Source organism: Schistocerca americana, chromosome 2 (assembly GCF_021461395.2).
Source record: "Schistocerca americana isolate TAMUIC-IGC-003095 chromosome 2, iqSchAmer2.1, whole genome shotgun sequence".
Classification (NCBI taxonomy): domain Eukaryota; kingdom Metazoa; phylum Arthropoda; class Insecta; order Orthoptera; family Acrididae; genus Schistocerca; species Schistocerca americana.
This window is the reverse complement of record NC_060120.1, coordinates 370,692,320-370,711,792: the sequence shown is the minus strand read 5'-3', so window position 1 is coordinate 370,711,792 and position 19,473 is coordinate 370,692,320. Positions and strand designations below refer to the sequence as shown.

Here is a 19,473-nt window from a genome sequence, read left to right as displayed (position 1 = left end):
TATCACAAATTAGTGATAACACAACAGACAATAATGACTCGTGTGAAATGTGTTTCCTTCATTGCACAAACATTAGGTAGAAGAGTAACATCATCTGCAAAGGGGTGTTGATAGAGTGTAAGGGAAGAATGACAAGCAAATACAAAAGTGTCAATTCTCTCAGCAGGCACTAATTTTTTTACATCATGTGAATGAAACTGCTTGGAGTTTGACAAGACTACAGGTATATGAATACCAATGAAATCTCAAGCATTAAAATGTAAAACAATAAATTACTGGTCCAAAAATTAATGTCAGATGCAGATGTTCAATCTGACCACGAGGGGAGTAAAATTGCAGAAGACCAAGGATCAAATGGATGTAAGTAGTTTGTATTTATGCAGAGATGGAGAAAATTTCAGAAGTCAGAGTAGCATAGAAAGCTGCATCAAATCAGTTTTCAGACTGGAGACGACGACTTGTTTCTGTGATATGTACATCATCCACCATTATCACTCTAAGGATGAAAATGCTTCTCATCATAAAACTACTCAGTTAACACTGCATGCTCTTCAGTTTTCTGGGTAAAGGGTTTTGGCAATTTAACATTTATTTGGTGTTTAGCAGTAAAGAGTACAAGTACGAGTATTTATTACCAGACACTGCAGTTTCCACAAAACACAAGATCAGCATCTGGCGTTATATTTACCTTTCACATCAAAAATATTTTAAAAATAAGGAAATACAAGACAGAGAGGCAACGAGTAATGTGATAGGGATTGAGGATCATCCTTCGCAAAATAAATACTTACAAGACTTCAAGAAGTTTGCACAAGAAAACTTACAGAAATCAGAACCACACCCACAAATGGAACAATTGCAAGCAGATTAAATGTGGCAGTAAGACAGAACCATCAAAAGCTACATGCAATAACACGTAAAATTATGTAAAACTCTAAAAGCAGGTGGATTTTGTACATGAGTAACACTTACCTTTCAAACTCAAGTACAGTATATTTACAAATTTAATCTACTGCACACCATGGAAGCTTAAATTATGTGAATGCTTCCCTTTGGTAGTTGACAAAAGACACTGGTAACAAAAAACGTAACTGGACTAGCACATACACACAAAGAACACTTACCCTGGGCCAGGGTAGTAATATGGAGGAGGACGCTCATACTCAGTAGACAGAGGAGGACTGTGGTAGCGAGGCACACCCCCGTTAGAGAAGTCCCAGTGTCTACACAAGCAAGGCAACAACATATGATGACAAAGTTTGCCAACTTAAAAAAACTGCAATACATTTAAACAGAAGCACCAATAATGTATTTTTATTTTCTTTTCAGAGAAACAATTTGTAAACCACAATACAATAACACGACACAGTAACAATTAAAAAATCAGCAAAAGTAGCCCATAACAGGATAAGTAAGATGTTTACTAATTATACTTATTAAGTTCAGAAAGAGAGAAACAGAAAGACCAGTGTTACCTCAAGAAGATCTAACTTCCAGTACCAGGGCAGGGGAGGATGGAGTGGGGCAGAGGGTGACTGTCGTAGAGGACGACTGTGGAGGAAGAGAGGGAACGAAGGGGAGGAGAGTGTATGAAAGGAAGGATATGGGAGCATATGAAGGGGATGATGGATATTTCACATGTATAGTGCAGAGTTAAAGTGAATGCATTAAGTGGTACATTGTAAAACAATTAGCCAGACATTTACTATGAAGTTTTGCAATGTACTGAATCAACCATATACAGTGTGCAATATTTTATATTTTCAAGCTTTAATGATGACCAAGTTCAAAAGTTGAGATATGTGCAAAAGATACAGAACTGATAACACAGCTGTGTAATTTTTCATTGATGTAAATGTAATTTATGTCTGTTAATGAAACAAGCATACAAACAACTCAGTCCACAAGCACGATAATAAACACTTTCCAGAATCATCATCAACTGGAATAATGATGACAATTTGTCACTGATCTATGACACTTACTGCATTACAATGTCATATCGTCTTTAAAGAATTCGCCAACTGCATATGAGTATCTATTTAAAATAATTCTCATTTATTGTTCTGCCTTCAGTTGCACACTTTTTTTAATTCGATTACATATTTCGATCACTCTGGATCATCTTTGCATCTAAAGCAAAAACTAAATATGTACCATCCAATATTTTGCAACAACAGAAAAGAAAGAAAAGAAATGGAATGAAATGAAAAGAATTTTACATGTAGGTAGAATTAACCTAGCATTTGCATCAGGAATCTGTCTTGTCTACTCTGAGCAACATATCAGAGTACTGTATTTTGCAACTGCAGCCCATGTTTTAAATGGGTGGATGTTGCTGGTATTGGGGTAAGAGGGGGGAGGGGGGGGGGGAGAGGGGCAGAGAAGGAGTGAGGCTGACTGGGAGAGGGGAAATGAAATGGGAAGGGAGTGATGGGGATGTCATGTGTTTATCAAGAGAGATTGTGCTAAAATTATAGAATGTATAATCACATTTCTGCAGTTAGTGTTTTTGTATTTTGCAACTGCAATCAGTGTTTTAAACAGGTAGATGTTGGAGGTAGGAGGATGGGAAATAGAGTGAGGCTGATTCAGGGAGGAGAAAGGAAGCAAGAAGGAAGAGGTGGGGATGTGATGAGTTCAACGGGAGGTTGTGCTAAAATTATAGTATGTATAAATTTTATAAAAATTCTCGTTGAAGCACCAACAGTGCAGAACAATGCATATGTGAAAACTAGATGGTGTAAGACAGTGGTAAAATGGCACCCATAGCATCTCTGCCACTATCCCTTCCTCCCCCTCCCACCCTTGCCTTCTTTACCCACTCTCAATCCCATCTTTGCTCCATCAACAATGGTTTACATTTTACATATGCATTTTTCTACACTATTAGTGTTTCAATGAGAATTTTTATAAAATTTATACATAGTATAATTTTAGCACAACCTCCCGTTGAACTCATCACATCCCCACCTCTTCCTTCTTGCTTCCTTTCTCCTCCCTGAATCAGCCTCACTCTATTTCCCATCCTCCTACCTCCAACATCTACCTGTTTAAAACACTGATTGCAGTTGCAAAATACAAAAACACTAACTGCAGAAGCAAAATACAGAACTCTGATAGGTTGTTCTGAGTAGACAAGACACGTTGCTAACACAATTCCTTAGGTAAATTCTACATTTACACACAATTCTTCTCTTTTCTACCATTGTAAAATATTAGATGGTAGATATTTAGTTTTACTATGTTTTAAATTTGAATGTGATCCTGAGTGAGCAAAACATGTAATCAAATTTAAAAAGTGAGCAACCGAGACACGACAATAAACAAGAATTATCTTAAATATCTTTCTGATGGCCAGTACAGTTTTTTGTGTCAGTACATTACATATTATTTGAATCTGATCAAACAATGGAAAATCCAGGATGGAATGTAACAATATTATTAAAAGGAAAGTTGCTACTCACCATATAGTGGAAATGTTGAGTCGCAGATAGGCACAACAAAAAGACTGTCACAAATAAAGCTTTCAGCCATCAAGACTTTCATCAACAATAGATCTCACACACACACACACACACACACACACACACACACACACACACACACACACAAATGCAAACTCAATTCACACATACAACTGCAGTCTCAGGCAACTGAAACACACTGCGAGCAGCAGCACCAGTCCATGATGGCATGATGGGAGTGTGTGGAGGGGGAGGGGGAGGGTGAGGGTAAGGAGGAGGCTGGGGTGGGGAGGGGGGGGGGGACAGTGTGGTGGGTGTGGCAGACAGTGAAGAGCTGCAGGTAAGACGTAGGGCAGGGGAGAGGTGGGGAGAGGAAGTAGCAGAAAAGGAGTGATGCTGGAATGATGGCTGTGTAGTGCTGGAATGGGAACAGGGGAGGGGGGGGGGGGGGGGGGGGAAGGGCAGAACGGGTGAGGGCAATGACTAACGAATGTTGAGGCCAGGACGGTTACGGGAATGTAGAATGTATTGCAGAGAAAGCTCCAGTCTCTCATCAACTCTGTAAGTCCCACCGTCTGCCCACAGAGGAGCATTCCCCTCCTATCTCAGTACCACCCAGGACTGGAGCAATTGAATTATATTCTACGCCAGGGTTTTGACCACCTTTCATCATGCCCTGAAATGAGCAGTGTCCTGCCCACTATCCTTCCCATCCCTCCCACAGTGGTATTCTGCCATCCACTGAACCTACACGATATACTCATCCATAAGCCCCTGCTGCCAATCCCTTACCTCATGGCTCATACCCCTGTAAGAGACCTACATGCCAGACCTGTCCCGTGCATCCTCCCACCACCACTTACTCCAGTCCGTTCAGTAACATCACCTATCTCATCAAACGCAGGGCTACCTGTGAAGCCGTCTGTCTGTATGAATGGCCACAAACAAACTGTGGCCAAGAAACAAGTGGACCACCCTGTTGCTGAACATGACATCCTTCATTTCAATGACTTCTTCTCAGCTTGTGCCATATGGAGCCTTCCCACCAACAACTGCTTTTCTGAATTTCACAGGTGAGAACTTTACCTGCAATACATCCTATGTTCCCATAACCCTCTTGGCCTCAACCTCCATTAGTCACTGTCCTTACCCATCCTGCCCCTTCCCTGTTCTCATTCCAACACTACACAGCCATCATTCCACCACTTGTCTCCTTTTCCGCTACTGCCATCCCCACCATACTATCCCTTTCCCCTGCCCTCTGTCTAACCTGCAGCACTTCACTATCTGCTGCCCTCACCATACTATCCCTCCCCCTCCCCACCCCAGCCTCCTCCTTACCCCCATCCAGTCACCACCACTCCCATCATGCACTGATGCTGCTGCTCGCAGTGTGGTTTCAGTTACCTGAGACTGCAGTCCTGTGTGTGTGTGTGTGTGTGTGTGTGTGTGTGTGTGTGTGTGTGTGATCTATTGTTGACAAAGGCCTTGATGGCCAAAAGCTTTATTTGTGACAGTCTTTTTGTTGTGCCTATCTGTGACTCAGCTTCTCCACTATATGGTAAGTAGGGACTTCCCTTTTCATAATAATATTTGAATCTGATTATACAGTATTTGAGTCATACTATAACTGATGTTCTGGCTTACTTTGAAACTTGCCCTACTACTTTCTCCGAATTTGTACTTAAGGTACCTGCTTTGGAAGCAGCCATTCAATGTCATCAGCAAAGTGAAGTCGGTTCATGTATGTTCCATCAAAAATGAATATAGAATATTTTTTTGCAGTTCAGAGATCTGAAAACTTCCTGCAGGGCACACTGTTGATCTTGAAATGAGTTGTAGGTTATCACAACAAATGTGGAAGGTACAAATGGAACCAATCAACTTTATGTGACATTAATAAATTTCAGAAACCAGTCAGTCTTAAAAATTACATATTATAACACCAATGAAAATTATTTCATAGTAACTTCACATGGACATGCAGTAGAAATGATGAATAAACAACTAAAGATAAAAATATTTATTAGATTTGAAGGCTGTTTAGTTCTTACACAAAAAGACAGGACGGGTTCAATAGGATTTCAACAATTAGTAGATGATTCTTGAAAGAGTGACAACATGTATCATCATTTTGTAGCGCAGGAAAGACAATCAGTACTACTACAAAAATTCTGCAAACTTTGCACACTTTTGGGTTTGGAACTGAGATGACATTTTCTATTTACACCATACTCTGGCAACTTCCATAGCTGTCTTCATCAGGCGTTAAGCTTAAATTTCATTGCTTTCTGTTCCAACTACCATATTTACTCGAATCTAAGCCGCACTTTTTTTCCGGGTTTTGTAATCCAAAAAACCGCCTGCGGCTTAGAATCGAGTGAAAAGTAAGCGGAAGTTCTGAAAAATATTGGTAGGTGTCGCCACAACTAACTTCTGCCGTCAAATATATGTCGCGCTACACAGGTATGCTTTGCAGGCACAAAGATAAATACTGGCACCAAAACCTCTGCGTCAGTAAATAAATTAAACCAAAACCTCTGCATCAGTAAATAAATTAAAAGGTAGAAGAACGTAAACATAATGCCATCTATTCTTTCGTGTTTGCTGCTATTTCATTTAAATCCTGTCTGCCTAATAAACTACGAAACTAGAACAGCAAACGCGGAAGAACGTACATATCATGTCATGTTTATATTCGTATTATTCTTATGCTGAATAGCGATACAGTCAGAGAATAAGCACGGCAACTGACTAGATTTTTAAATCTAAGATGACCCTAATTTCTGTGCAGAATGTAATGTGCTAAAGAGTCGTCTGCAAAGGTTTTCAAACGGAGAAAATTTTTCGCTAAACTCTTGTTCAGAACATCTTCTCTCATACGCAGTCTATTATTTGGTTCTTGCTGATCATTATCAAAGAAAGCAGCAGTTTAAGTAACAACAAATAGCAGACTCTCGCCATTGTTTCGCTTATGAGACAATTCCTCTCTCTCTCTCTTTTCTTTTCTTTTTCTTTTTTTTTTTTTTTTAAATTGTAAGCTGCGGTAGCACGCACAAAAGCAAGCCTTGCCGCGAGCAGCAACAGGTCGTAAACACGCACTATCAGAATGTAACAAACAATGCATGACACAGTACAATAATGCATTTTCAGCTTAGAGTGACATAAACACCTATAACAAAGAGAATGGCACTTATCAGATCAAAGCAAAATAAGCAATCAATTCAAACCAGACGAAGCACGCGAAAAAGGAAGGATACCCGTATAAATACGGACGGAGCGCCTGGCACATAGCAATGGCTACCTGGTAAAGCTTAACTGTTAAGCTTACAACTCGAACCAAACTACTGTAGCTGTATCTTCATCCATTCGGCCTCAATTGTGTTTCACGTTACAATGGACCAACTGTTTTTCGGTTTGGAGGGGCGGTCTAAAACTTTTCTCTCACCTTGAATTTCGAGTCTCAAATTTCAGGAGCGGCTTAGATTCGGGAATTTTTTTTTCCCTTGATTTTGAGTCTCATTTTTCGGGTGCAGCTTAGATTCGAGTAAATACGGTACAATCAAAATGTGAATGGTACACACTGTATGTCGCCATAGCGAGTCAACATCAAATGATGCAACAGTCAATATTAAAACAAGTCAAACAGAACAGAGATGCCAGAACGCAAAACCCTTTACTGAAAAGCATCTTAATAGATATTTATCTATAAACAGAGGCAAACTATTGACTTTTTTAGCATAATTTTAGTAAAGTGAGTGCTAGATTGCAGACTTTAGTAAAGCTAAAACCTCTGTCCCAGTTGACTGAATTATCTGCCACTCTAATCTCAACGGAATGGGCTGGGAGAAAGTTTTTCAATCTGCCGGTGACATTATACTGAATATGGGATATTGCAGAGATCCTGAAAGTAAGTTAACCATAAAGTTTTTCAAAACTGACTCTTTTTCTAGCTCATTCAGTAGAAGAAATGTTATTTATAATAGTGAAGATGAACAAGTGATCATAGCTCTTGAGGCACCCACTTTAGAGCCCATGTTTACTGGACATTCTTTTCCTGTTTTTGTCCATAAAGTGATTCTCTTAATCGAAGCTGAAATAAGAGTTCATCATGAAAAGATTGTCTAAAGTACCCTGATGGCTTTTGTTACACATGTTAGTGATGAACACTCTCTTCAAACTAACAGGTGAACATCACTGTCTTTTTCAAGGAAGTACATTGTGCATACTTCCCAATTCACTTTGGGTTTCAAGATAAGCCTTGAGCTCTCTGTGATGTCTGTGAAAGTTGCGTGGAGACCCTAAAGCCTAAGACAGTGAAGAAACAGAGAAAGGAAGAGTTTAAATTTTGAAGTGCCTACAGATAGCAAAGCACCAAGAAACAAATGACGACTGCTACTTTTGTGTTGTGAATACAAAAGGCTTCAATAGATACAAAATACAGAAGTGGAAGTATCCAGATCTGGAGTCAGCAAGGCAACTTGTGCCACAGAGCATAGATGTTTGTGTAGAAATGTTTAACACTCTCACAGAAACTTCACTGTTACATCTTCAAGAACAGAGCTGAGCTAGTAGCAGTAGATCTGAAGTTGAACGAAAAACTTCAATATCTTATAAATTAAAATTATCTTACATGCCTAGAGAAAAGAGATTTCTGCCATACTTCAGTGAAGATGATGAACTTATACACTGCAAAAATATCAGTGAACTATTTATCAAAATGGGTTTACTATAACAGCAGCAAACCAGGTTCTCCAGAAGCCTGAAATTTGTTCTACTACACAATATTAACTACTATGTGTAGTGTATAGGCTACTTGCCCAGCTGACCTGCAACCCCTCTCACACCTGAGATATGTAAGGTTCTAACTCAGAACAGGTTACATCAGCAGACGACAGAACTTCCATCATGCATGCTGACTATCCAGCAGGTGGCAGTAAGAGCACTGCTAGGGCTCACTGGCCCCATGGACCTGTTTGCTTTCGCAGGTCCCATGATTACAAGTAGTTACTACAGTATCTCTATGTGGCCTGGTGTGACAATGCTCCATGCCAGTCTTCCATCTAACTCTGGGCCTGATTCCACTTGCACCTGCAGTTCTTCAGTCAGATTCTCAATCAGAATCTTCCCAATATACAACACCATGCCTCACCGACCACCACTGATCGAGAGAGCCACCAGTGTTCACCCACATCATCGCCAGACCTGACCTCTGCATTGGAGACTATTGGCGTGAACAATGTTATTTTGTTCTACTTCTAAATGAATATACAGTATTCAATATTCTTAATTAATATTCAAATTTGACTGTTTTGTCATTATGACCTTCAGCCTAAGTTCAGACTTGCATAAATCCAATGCTAATGGCAAACTTTCACAAACAACTGCATTGATTAACTTTTCTCCAAAGGAGGAGTATTCTTGTTTATGCACTTTCCAGCAAAACTGTTCTGCATTGTTTACCTGGGCTGTGTTCTCATCGTGCCTCAACTGGTGCAAGACTTATCACCACATCTCGATTCCAATTGTTTGCTCAATAAAGCTGTGAGAGTTATATGAGAAAAAGTCATTATGGCCACACAAAACTTTTATCATCACCAGCGCAAATGGGCTGTATGTGCTTATTTCAGATTGTGAACTTTTTGCATTGGCTAGAAAGCAGATATACAAAATACCCATGTTTCATATGCACATGAAATAGAAGAGCACAACAGAATCATTGGAAGGCTTACAAGGGTAAACCTGTCAGTGCAGTAAACATCACAAATGAACCTTTGGTTGACAAGGAGAAAATAATTCTCTCAGCACTGTATATAAAACTATATCAAATGATGCGGTCTGTGAAGACACTGGGTAGAAATGGAAATTGTTTCTACATCTACATCTGCATCCATACTCCACAAGCCACCTGACGGTGTGTGGCAGAGGGTAAGCCACCTGACAGTGTGTGGCAGAGGGTACCTTGAATACCTCTATCAGTTCTCCCTTCAATTCCAGTCTCATATTGTTCGTGGAAAGAAAGATTGTCGGTATGCCTCTGTGTGGGCTCTAATCTCTCCGATTTTATCCTCATAGTCTCTTCGTAAGATACACATAGGAGGGAGCAATATACTGCTTGACTCCTCGGTGAAGGTATGTTCTTGAAACTTCAACAAAAGCCCTTACTGAGCTACTGAGCATCTCTCTTGCACTGGAGTTTATCTGTCATCTCCGTAACGCTTTTGCAATTACTAAATGATCCTGTAACGAAGCCAGCTGCTCTCCGTTGGATCTTCACTATCTCTTCTATCAATCCTATCTGGTACAGATCCCACACTGGTGAGCAGTATTCAAGCAGTGGGCAGCAAGTGCACTGTAACCTACTTCCTTTGTTTTCAGACTGCATTTCCTTAGGATTCTTCCAATGAATCTCAGTCTGGCATCTGCTTTACCTATGATTAATTTTATATGGTCATTCCATTTTAAATCACTCCTAATGCCTACTCCCAGATAATTAATGGAATTAATTGCTTCCAGTTGCTGACCTGCTATATTGTATCTAAATGACAAAGGATCTTTCTTTCTATGTATTCGCAGCACATTACACTTGTCTGCATTCAGATTCAATTGCCATTCCCTGCACCATGCATCAATTTGTTGCAGATCCTCCTGCATTTCAGTACAATTTTCCATTGTTAAAACCTCTCGATATACTACAGCATAATCCACAAAAAGCCTCAGTGAACTTCCGATGTTATCCACACGACCATTTATATATACTGTGATTAGCAACAGTCCTATGACACTCCCCTGCGGCGCACCTGAAATCACTCTTACTTTGGAAGCCTTCTCTCTATTGAGAATGACATGCTGCGTTCTGTTATCTAGGAACTCTTCAATCCAATCACACAATTGGTCTGATAGTCCATATACTCTTACTTTGTTCATTAAGCAACTGTGGGGAACTGTAGCAAATGCCTTGCGGAAGCAAGAAACATGGCATCTACCTGATAACCCGTGTGTATGGCCCTCCGAGTTTCGTGTACGAATAGCGCAAACTGGATTTCACACAATCATCTTTTTTGAAACCCATGCTGATTCCTACAAAGTAGATTTCTAGTCTCCAGAAAAGTCATTAACTTGAACATAATATGTGTTCGAAATTCTACAACTGATCGACGGTAGAGATACAGGTCTATGGTTCTGCACATCTGTTCGATGTCCCATCTTGAAAACAGGGTTGACCTGTGCCCTTTTCCAATCTTTTGGAAAGCTGCGCTCTTCTAGAGACCTATGGTACACCGCCGCAAGAAGGGCGACAAGTTCCTTCGCGTACTCTGTGCAAAATCGAACTGGTATCCCATCAGGTCCAGCGATTTTAATTGTTTTTCTATCCCTCTGCCTTTATTTTGATATCTACCGTTTTGTCATTGTGTGACAATCTAGAGATGGAACTACAGTGCAGTCTTCCTCTGTGAAACGGCTTTGGAAAAAGACATTTAGTATTTTGGACTTTAGTCTGTCATCCTCTGTTTCAGCAACATTTTGGTCACAGAGTGTCTGGACATTTTATTTTGACCCACCAACTGCTTTGACATAAGACCAAAATTTCTTTGGATTTTCTGGCAAGTCAGTACATAGAAATTTACTTTCGAATTTGTTGAACACCTCTCGTATATCCCTCCTCACACCACACTTCGCTTTGTGTAATTTTTGTTTGTCTGCAGGGCTTTGGCTATGTTTATGTTTGCTGTGAAGTTCCCTTTGCTTCCATAGCAGTTTTCTAACTTGGTTGTTGTACCACAGTGGCTCTTTTCCATCTCTTACGATCTTGCTTGGCACATACTCATCTAATGCATATTGTACAATGGTTGTGAACTTTGTCCACTGATCCTCAACACTATCTGTACTTGAGATAAAACTTTTTGTGTTGAGCCGTCAAGTACTCTGAAATCTGCTTTTTGTCACTTTTGCTAAACAGAAAAATCTTCCTACATTTTTTAATATTTATATTTACGGTTGATATCACCGGTGCTATAACCACTTTATGATTGCTGATTCCTTGTTACGCGTTAACTGTTTCAAATAGTTCGGGTCTGTTTGTCACCAGAAGGTCTAATATGTTATCGCCACGAGTCAGTTCTCTGTTTAACTGCCCAAGTATATTGTGAGGGTACAAATTTGATCATGTAAATTATGTAGCAAATGTCACCAAAAACAATGTTCGAGTAACATATAATCTAGTGTGGCTTGAAACAATTACATTCAGAGTTACTTTGAGTAATTAACTGTAGAATGATTCTACATTAGAACAGCTACTGCTGGTTGGTAGTTTGATGATAATTCAGAAGTGCCTGAGAGTTGGATAAGTTACACTGTGTGGCCGATAAAACAGTAACTGACATGTGTATGCATGTCAGCTCGCTGGTTTTGGGCTGCCATGGAACCACCACAAAAAGCTACCCATACAATATAATTTAGTGAAATATACAGGCTGGTCCATTGATAGTGACTGGGTCAAATATCCCACGAAATAAGCATCAAACAAAAAAAACTACAAAGAACGAAACTCGTCTAGCTTGAAGGGGGAAACCAGATGGCACTGCCATAGGTCAAACGGATATCAACTGCATCTTTTTAAACAGGAATCCCCATTTCTTATTACATATTCATTTAGTACGTAAAGAAATATGAATGTTTTCGTTGGACCACTTTTTTTGCTTTATGATAGATGGCGCTGTAATAGACACAAACGTATAAGTAGGTGGTATCACGTAACATTCCACCAGTGCGGATGGTATTTGCTTCGTGGTACAGTACCCATGTTAAAATGGACCGTTTACCAACTACGAAAAAGGTTGATAACGTGTTGATGCATGGCTACTGTCATCAAAATGCCCAACGGGCGTGTGCTATGTATGCTGCTGGACGACATCATCCAAGTGTCCGGAACGTTCGCCGGATAGTTTGTTATTTAAGGAAACAGGAAGTGTACAGCCACATGTGAAATGTCAACCACAACCTGCAACAAATGAATGATGCCCAAGTAGGTGTTTTAGCTGCTGTCGTGGCTAATCCACACATCAGTAACAGACAAATTGCGCGAGAATCGGGAATCTCAAAAGCGTCGGTGTTGAGAATGCTACATCAACATCGATTGCACCTGTACCATATTTCTATGCACCAGGAATTGCATGGTGACGACTTTGAACGTCGTGTACAGTTCTGCCACTGGACACGAGAAATTACGGGACGATGACAGATTTTTGGCACGCATTCTATTTGGCGACAAAGCGTCATTCACGAACAGCGGTAACGTAAACCGGCATAATATGGACTATTGGGCAACGGAAAATCCACGATGGCTGCGTCAAGTGGAACATCAGCAACCTTGGTGGGTTAATGTGTGGTGTGGCATTAACGGAGGAAGGATAATTGGCCCCCATTTTATCAATGGCAATCTAAATGGTGCAATGTATGCTGATTTCCTACGTAATGTTCTACCGATGTTACTACAAGATGTTTCACTGCATGACAGAATGGCGACATACTTCCAATCTTCCAATATGTTAGATGTCCGGCATATAGCTCATGTGTGATTGAAACGGTATTGAATGGCATATTTCATGACAGCTGGATTGGTCGTCGAAGCACCATACCATGGCCTGCACGTTCACCGGATCTGATGTCCCCGGATTTCTTTCCGTGGGGAAAGTTGAAGGATATTTGCCATCATGATCCACTGACAACACCTGACAACATGCATCAGTGCATTTTCAATGCATGTGCGAACATTATGGAAGGTGAACTACTCGCTGCTGAGAGTAATGTCGTTACACGTATTGCCAAATGCATTGAGGTTGACGGACATCACTTTGAGCATTTATCGCATTAATCTGGTATTTACAGGTAATCACGCTGTAACAGCATGCATTCTCAGAAATGATAAGTTCACAAAGGTACCTGTATCACATTGGAACAACCAAAGTAAAATTTTCAAACATACCTACATTCTGTATTTTAATTTAAATTTAAAAAACCTACCTGTTACCAACTTTCATCTAAAATTGTGAACCATATGTTTGTGACTATTACAGCTCCACCTAACAAAGCGAAAAAAGTGGTCCAACTAAAACATTCATATTTCTTTATGTACTACACGAATATGTAATAAAAAATGGGGGTTCCTATTTAAAAAAAACTCAGTGGATTTCCATTTGACCTATGGAAGCGCCATCTAGCGGGCCAACCATAGCGCCATCTGGTTTCCCCCTTCAAGCTAGACAAGTTTTGTTCTTGGTAGTTTTTTTTGTTTGATGCTTATTTCATGAGATATTTGGCCCCATCACAATCAATGGACCACCCTGTATACTCCGTATAATAAATTAATACTGAAGAATGATCAATGTTGCTTCAGTTATGTAGGTGACTGCACTGAAGGAACATCAGCTGGCATCAAGTTTTAGTTAAAAAACTTCCGTTATAAGAAGCCTTGGGCTGCTTATTGCAGTTTAAAGTAACCTCTAAGCCTAAGGGCTCTAACTGATTCTGTTTGCTTTACAGCAAAATTTGCTACGAGCATAGAGTCAGATGTTCAGTTATTGGAAGTTAGAAGCCTACTGGCATTAGCCAGGCACACAGGTAGAAGTTAATCAAAAAAGAGATTTGCCTAAAAATCTCATTTACTGAAGATTCATTCTTGGCGAGTACACCATTTCCTTGTAATATCTGCAAATGATTCCATTTTCACAACAGCAAAGTTAAGGACCGAGTCATGTGCTTGGAGCAATCTTCTCTCTATTGTATGCACTTCTTGAACAATCATAATGAACACAATTATCAATAAAGGGTCCACAACATGCGTACACACTTTCAGAATTTGGAAGCTGAAGCTGGACTGAGAACAAATGTACACTTTCCCCAAAGCTTTTCATACAGATTTCCTGAAATTTTAGATGATCTCAGTGAATAACAAGGAGACAGGTTTCATCAGGACTTCAAAGTACTGGAGGAAGGGTATCAGGTCAGATTGGACACACAGATTACAGCAAACTACTGCTGGAACCTGGAACCCCCTCACATGAGAAAACAAACAGAGATTTTTAAAGTAATAACTGCAAACTTAATGTTATATACAGACTACAGTTTCACTACATGGTCCATGTTAATTATTTGCTAATATTCATGTAATATTTTTTGTTCTATTTATGTTTTTCTATAAAATGTACATTACATCAAAAACTGCAGTCAATTAAGTGAAACCAAAAAGGTATTTAGATTCAGTAGGTGTCCAATATCCTTCAACTATTGTTATGTAATGACAATAGAACCAATGTTTCCAAGAGGATAGGTGCTTTAGCCTAAGCACAGTGTGGATCTAGCACTCTGTTTACTTAAAACATGCTGGATAACACTGCCATGTTCACTCTCTGCTCATAGATAAATACCTATTGAATGTGTTTTTAGAGAAGTGTATAGTTTCATGACATTTTTCCAGCTTAAACTTTTTCAGTTTTGGCTAAGCTTTTTATCCATCAATTGTTTTATTGTTCAATGTCAACAGGACACAATCGCTAGGGTGGTGTGCAGCATATCCCAGCTACAGTTTTGCTCACGTCAAAATAGTGAGCAATGAAATCCGATCTCAATAGATAATGAAGATACTTGGGAAAGTTGTTAGAATATCATTTAAAGAGAAAATGACATCTCTGCTAAAAACTTGAAAACTATCAACTCTGCCAAAATTCCTGAAGAAGCAGTGACATCATTCTTTATGTTTCATTAAGTGCTACAAAGATTCTATGAAAGTTCCGCCATTTGACAGCTTCTTTTTTTTAACAGTGTGATACTTCACTAGAGGTGAGCATTCAAAATGTGGATTAATGAAAAACCTGAATTAAATGAAGGTCAAAACATTATGTTTTCAGAGACCCATAACTGCTCTCTGTAGCAGGTAACCTGAACTGAAGTTTCCCAACATGTAAGTGATAAACTGAGCGTAGAAATTTAGTATATTCTTTTCTTTATCCTTTATCTTTTACTTCTATCAATGGCCTATCAGATGGATCTTGCTTCATTTAATTGGTTTATGAATGTCCAGGACAACAATTTCTTTTCAGTCCAGGATGTAGGCATTTATCTCAGGATTAGCAATTTCCTTCACTGATAACTAAGCCACACAACTATATAAAAATTCCACAGATATCTTCATATAGTGCTGCAATTGAGTTATGACTGGAGTTGAGTCAGCATGGAAAGTTTGTATATTGTGATAGAAAATGCTTACAAATTACTTTCAGAATTTTAAACAGTGCTCCAGCAATGGTATGCAGATCAACACTCACAATACACATGTTGAATGTTTTCACTCAGTATTTTCACTGTAATTTTACAGCTTATGTTACCATCTACCAAGTATTGCACCTTTGCTTGTTTCAATTTTAAGAAAAAAAGAGAAGAAACTACTACTTAAGGTGAAACTATGGTACAAACATTTAAAAAATAGCAATAGACAGAGGAGAAAATAAATAAAATGATATGCAATTTTCATGAGTGAGCCAAGTAAATTTTTATATATAAATTTACATACGATGTATCATGGGGCCCAAATTAATCTTCACACTGAAAATCTGGCATTTTTGGTGTGTGACAAGATAAAATAAAAGCTCATTCCTTACAGCATCTAATGTAATCAGTATCTGTACATTATCTGCGTAAGTAACTTTCGTTTAAAAATTATGGAGAAAAATCAATGTATTACATAAATCAACAAGAAATAAAATATTTCTGATGAAATGACTTACTTTGGAGCCATATCTGTAAATCTGAGATCTTCAGGGCTGTAGCCTGCTGATGTACGATCTCTGCTTCGATCACCACGTCCTAGATGCGTATTGTAGTCACCCATGTAACCACTTGAATTATCATATGTTTCATTATAGCGGCGATGATGGTTCTTTTTATCAGGGCCACTAAAAAGCAGGATGGTATTCACAGTTCATAACATTACTTGGAAAATAAGAATAATAATAATAATAATAATAATAATAATATGGAAACAGCAGTTTTAATAAAACACAATATGAAGAATTTGTGATTCCAGTTTCACTGCAAACTTTACACTGGGGAAACAAATAACTGTGTGCAGGAAATAGATGTGTTTGTGGGAGAGGGGATAGGAATTTAAAAAACATAAAGACAAACACAACTTCAATGTTCGTGTAGGCGAGATGCAAACAAGTTTCCATACTATATTTGTTCTACAGTTGGAAAACGTTTTATCGAAAAACTTACATGCTACATTTTTTGAATTTTTAAGATTAATTTTCTATTTTGGTTCCGAAATTCCACTTAGTAACTGAAATACAATTTCCTTGACTTAGGAGAGGAGAGTCAAAGCACTGAACAATGACCCTGAAGGGGTCAATATATTTGTAAGATCTGTCCACATAGTAGGAATATTTATGAAGAAAGCATTCAAATGCACAGTAGAGGGCTCTTGTTGTCAACATACACTGCCACTCGCATTATGGAAATTTGCAGTGAGTATCTTTGAAAACGAACTGTTCCCCTACTCATGTATTTCGAGTTACAGGTGTATCAACAACAACCAATAGTGTTGCTACTAAATATACATGTAAAACCAGAATAAATAATGCAACATTACAGTCTTTGTCTTGACACAAACTGTGAACAAACAGCATTGTACTAAAGTCACATGAAAATTCTAGTTTAATGTTGGCAGTGTGTAGTACGCAATGCTTACTCCATAGATATGACAACTCTACAAGCCTCTTACTGGTTTCTACATACATACTTCATAAGCCACTACACAGAGCCTGGCGGAGGGCATCCTGTGCCACTGTTAAGTCATTCCCTTTCCTGTTCCACTCACAAGTGAACTGAGGGAAAAATGATTGTATGTGTGTCTTCATACATACCCTTATTTCTCTTATCTTTTCTTCATAGTCATTACGCAAGAAGTACATCAGAGACAGTAAAATTATTCTGCATCTGTTGCAGATGTTGGTTCTCTAAAGTTTCTCAATAGTGTGTCACAAAAAGAGTCTCCTTTCCTGTAGGCATTCTCATTTCATGGAGCATTTCTGTAAAACTCACATGCTGGTTGTGCCTAATAGGAACAAACAATTTCATATTGCCTTGCACGATAATGCTTAGATGTTTCACAGATGTGACCATGCCCTGCAACACACCACTAATACTGCATTTGGACATTGAGTGGTTGTTTTTTTCCCCCACTCATCTGCAGTAATTTATGTTTTCCACATTTTTAATCATGCAAGTAATTTTCAATGGCTGATGAATGGCGACTTTTATTATTGGACAACATGCATTTTTGGGTGGTATTGGGAAAATCCTTCAAAAATCAGACTGCAATGACAGTTACTGGATGGCAGTGTTGAAAGTCACTGTCCTGATGCCAGGAAAAGAGGTCCCACAAACATCTGCTCTACTATACCAAATGTATGCCTATGACACTTAACTCAGGTATAGTGAGAGAGAGAGAGAGAGAGAGAGAGAGAGAGAGAGAGAGAGAGAGTGTGTGCGTGTGTCTGTGTGTGTGTGTGTGTGTGTGTGTGTGTGTGTGTGTGTGTGTGTGTGTGTGTGTGTGAGGGCGCGTGCGTCTATGCACTTGAAGCACATCAGCTTGTATTTTGTTGTTGTGGGGAACACACACAACTAGCTTGAGAAGTCATCAAATTGAAGAGAAGCAGTGCGGTTATATGATGAAAAGTAGCCTGGTACTGTCAAGGCCTCAAAATCTGTCTTTGCAATTACTATAACAAATTTCGGGAAATTAGAAGTTTGAAGAATAAAATATGCTATCAAAAAAGAACATAAACTGATGAGAGAAATGCAACTAACATTTTAGCAGTGGTAACACAATCCACGTGTCACTATGAGGCAGCTTGAATAAGTGAGTGGGATCAACCAAAGAAACGTTCTATGAATATTACATTCTAATATACTTCATCATTTCCACATGTTGTTCCACCAATAGCTTCATGGCATTTCTATGGAACATTTTGTTGCAGAAGACTCATCATTTACAGACAGAGCAAATCACAATCTTGGCAATTTGCATGTCCGCTCAGTTGAAAATCCAAGCTGGCTGAGAGACACTGATAAACCATCACTTTAGTCTGTCAATGTTGGTGTCAGCTTTACAAGAATTACATCATTGTTTCCCATTTTATTAATGGGACACTTAAACCACCATAAGTATCTACAGTTCCTAATATGTTGCTGCTGCAGTTATTGGAAGACCTCCATCGGACACAAATAAATTCATGTGATACCAATATAATGGATGTCCTGTCCATTCTGTGTACATTATTACAAATGTTAAGGCTAAGCACAAGTATTTGTATGGAGCATAGCCATGTATGGAAGTGAAATGTGGACGATATATAGCTCAGACAAGAAGAGAATAGAAGCTTTCAAAATGTGGTGATACAGAAGAATGCTGAAGATTAGATGGGTAGACCACATAACTAATGAGGAGGTATTGAATAGAATTGGGGAGAAGAGGAGTTTGTGGCACAGTTTGACTAGAAGAAGGGATCGGTTGGTAGGACATGTTCTGAGGCATGAAGGGATCACCAATTTAGTACTGGAGGGCAGCGTGGAGAGTAAACATCGTGGAGGGAGACCAAGAGATGAATACACTAAGCAGATTCAGAAGGATGTAGGCTGCAGTAGGTACTGGAAGATGAATAAGCTTGCACAGGATAGAGTAGCATGGAGAGCTGCATCAAACCAGTCTCAGGACTGAAGACCACAACAACAACAACAACAACAACAAGCACAAATTGAGCAAATTGAGATGCGTAGAGCACGTGTGAAGTGATGTGAGATTACAGTGCGGCAAGCACAATCCGCACATGCCGTTAAGTCCTGAGCATACTGAGACGCACAGATTCCATGCCTTCTCCGGTTGTTGACATGCTAAGCTGACAGAATCAAAGCACACCACATCTAATATTTCTCAAATGATTTTACAGAA

General features: G+C 39.2%; 1 protein-coding gene across 4 annotated transcripts in view; it reads right to left on the bottom strand.

The window, feature by feature from the left end:
- Positions 1–19,473, bottom strand: part of LOC124596381 (prominin-like protein) — a 527,082-nt gene that overhangs the window by 43,314 nt on the left and 464,295 nt on the right. For all 4 annotated transcript variants that reach the window (XM_047135497.1, XM_047135496.1, XM_047135495.1 and 1 more), the window contains 2 exons: positions 16,250–16,417; positions 1,125–1,223 (listed from right to left, as the gene is read on the bottom strand). In XM_047135497.1, coding sequence (XP_046991453.1) covers positions 1,125–1,223; positions 16,250–16,417 — 267 coding nt within the window. The remainder of the gene's footprint in view (positions 1–1,124; positions 1,224–16,249; positions 16,418–19,473) is intronic.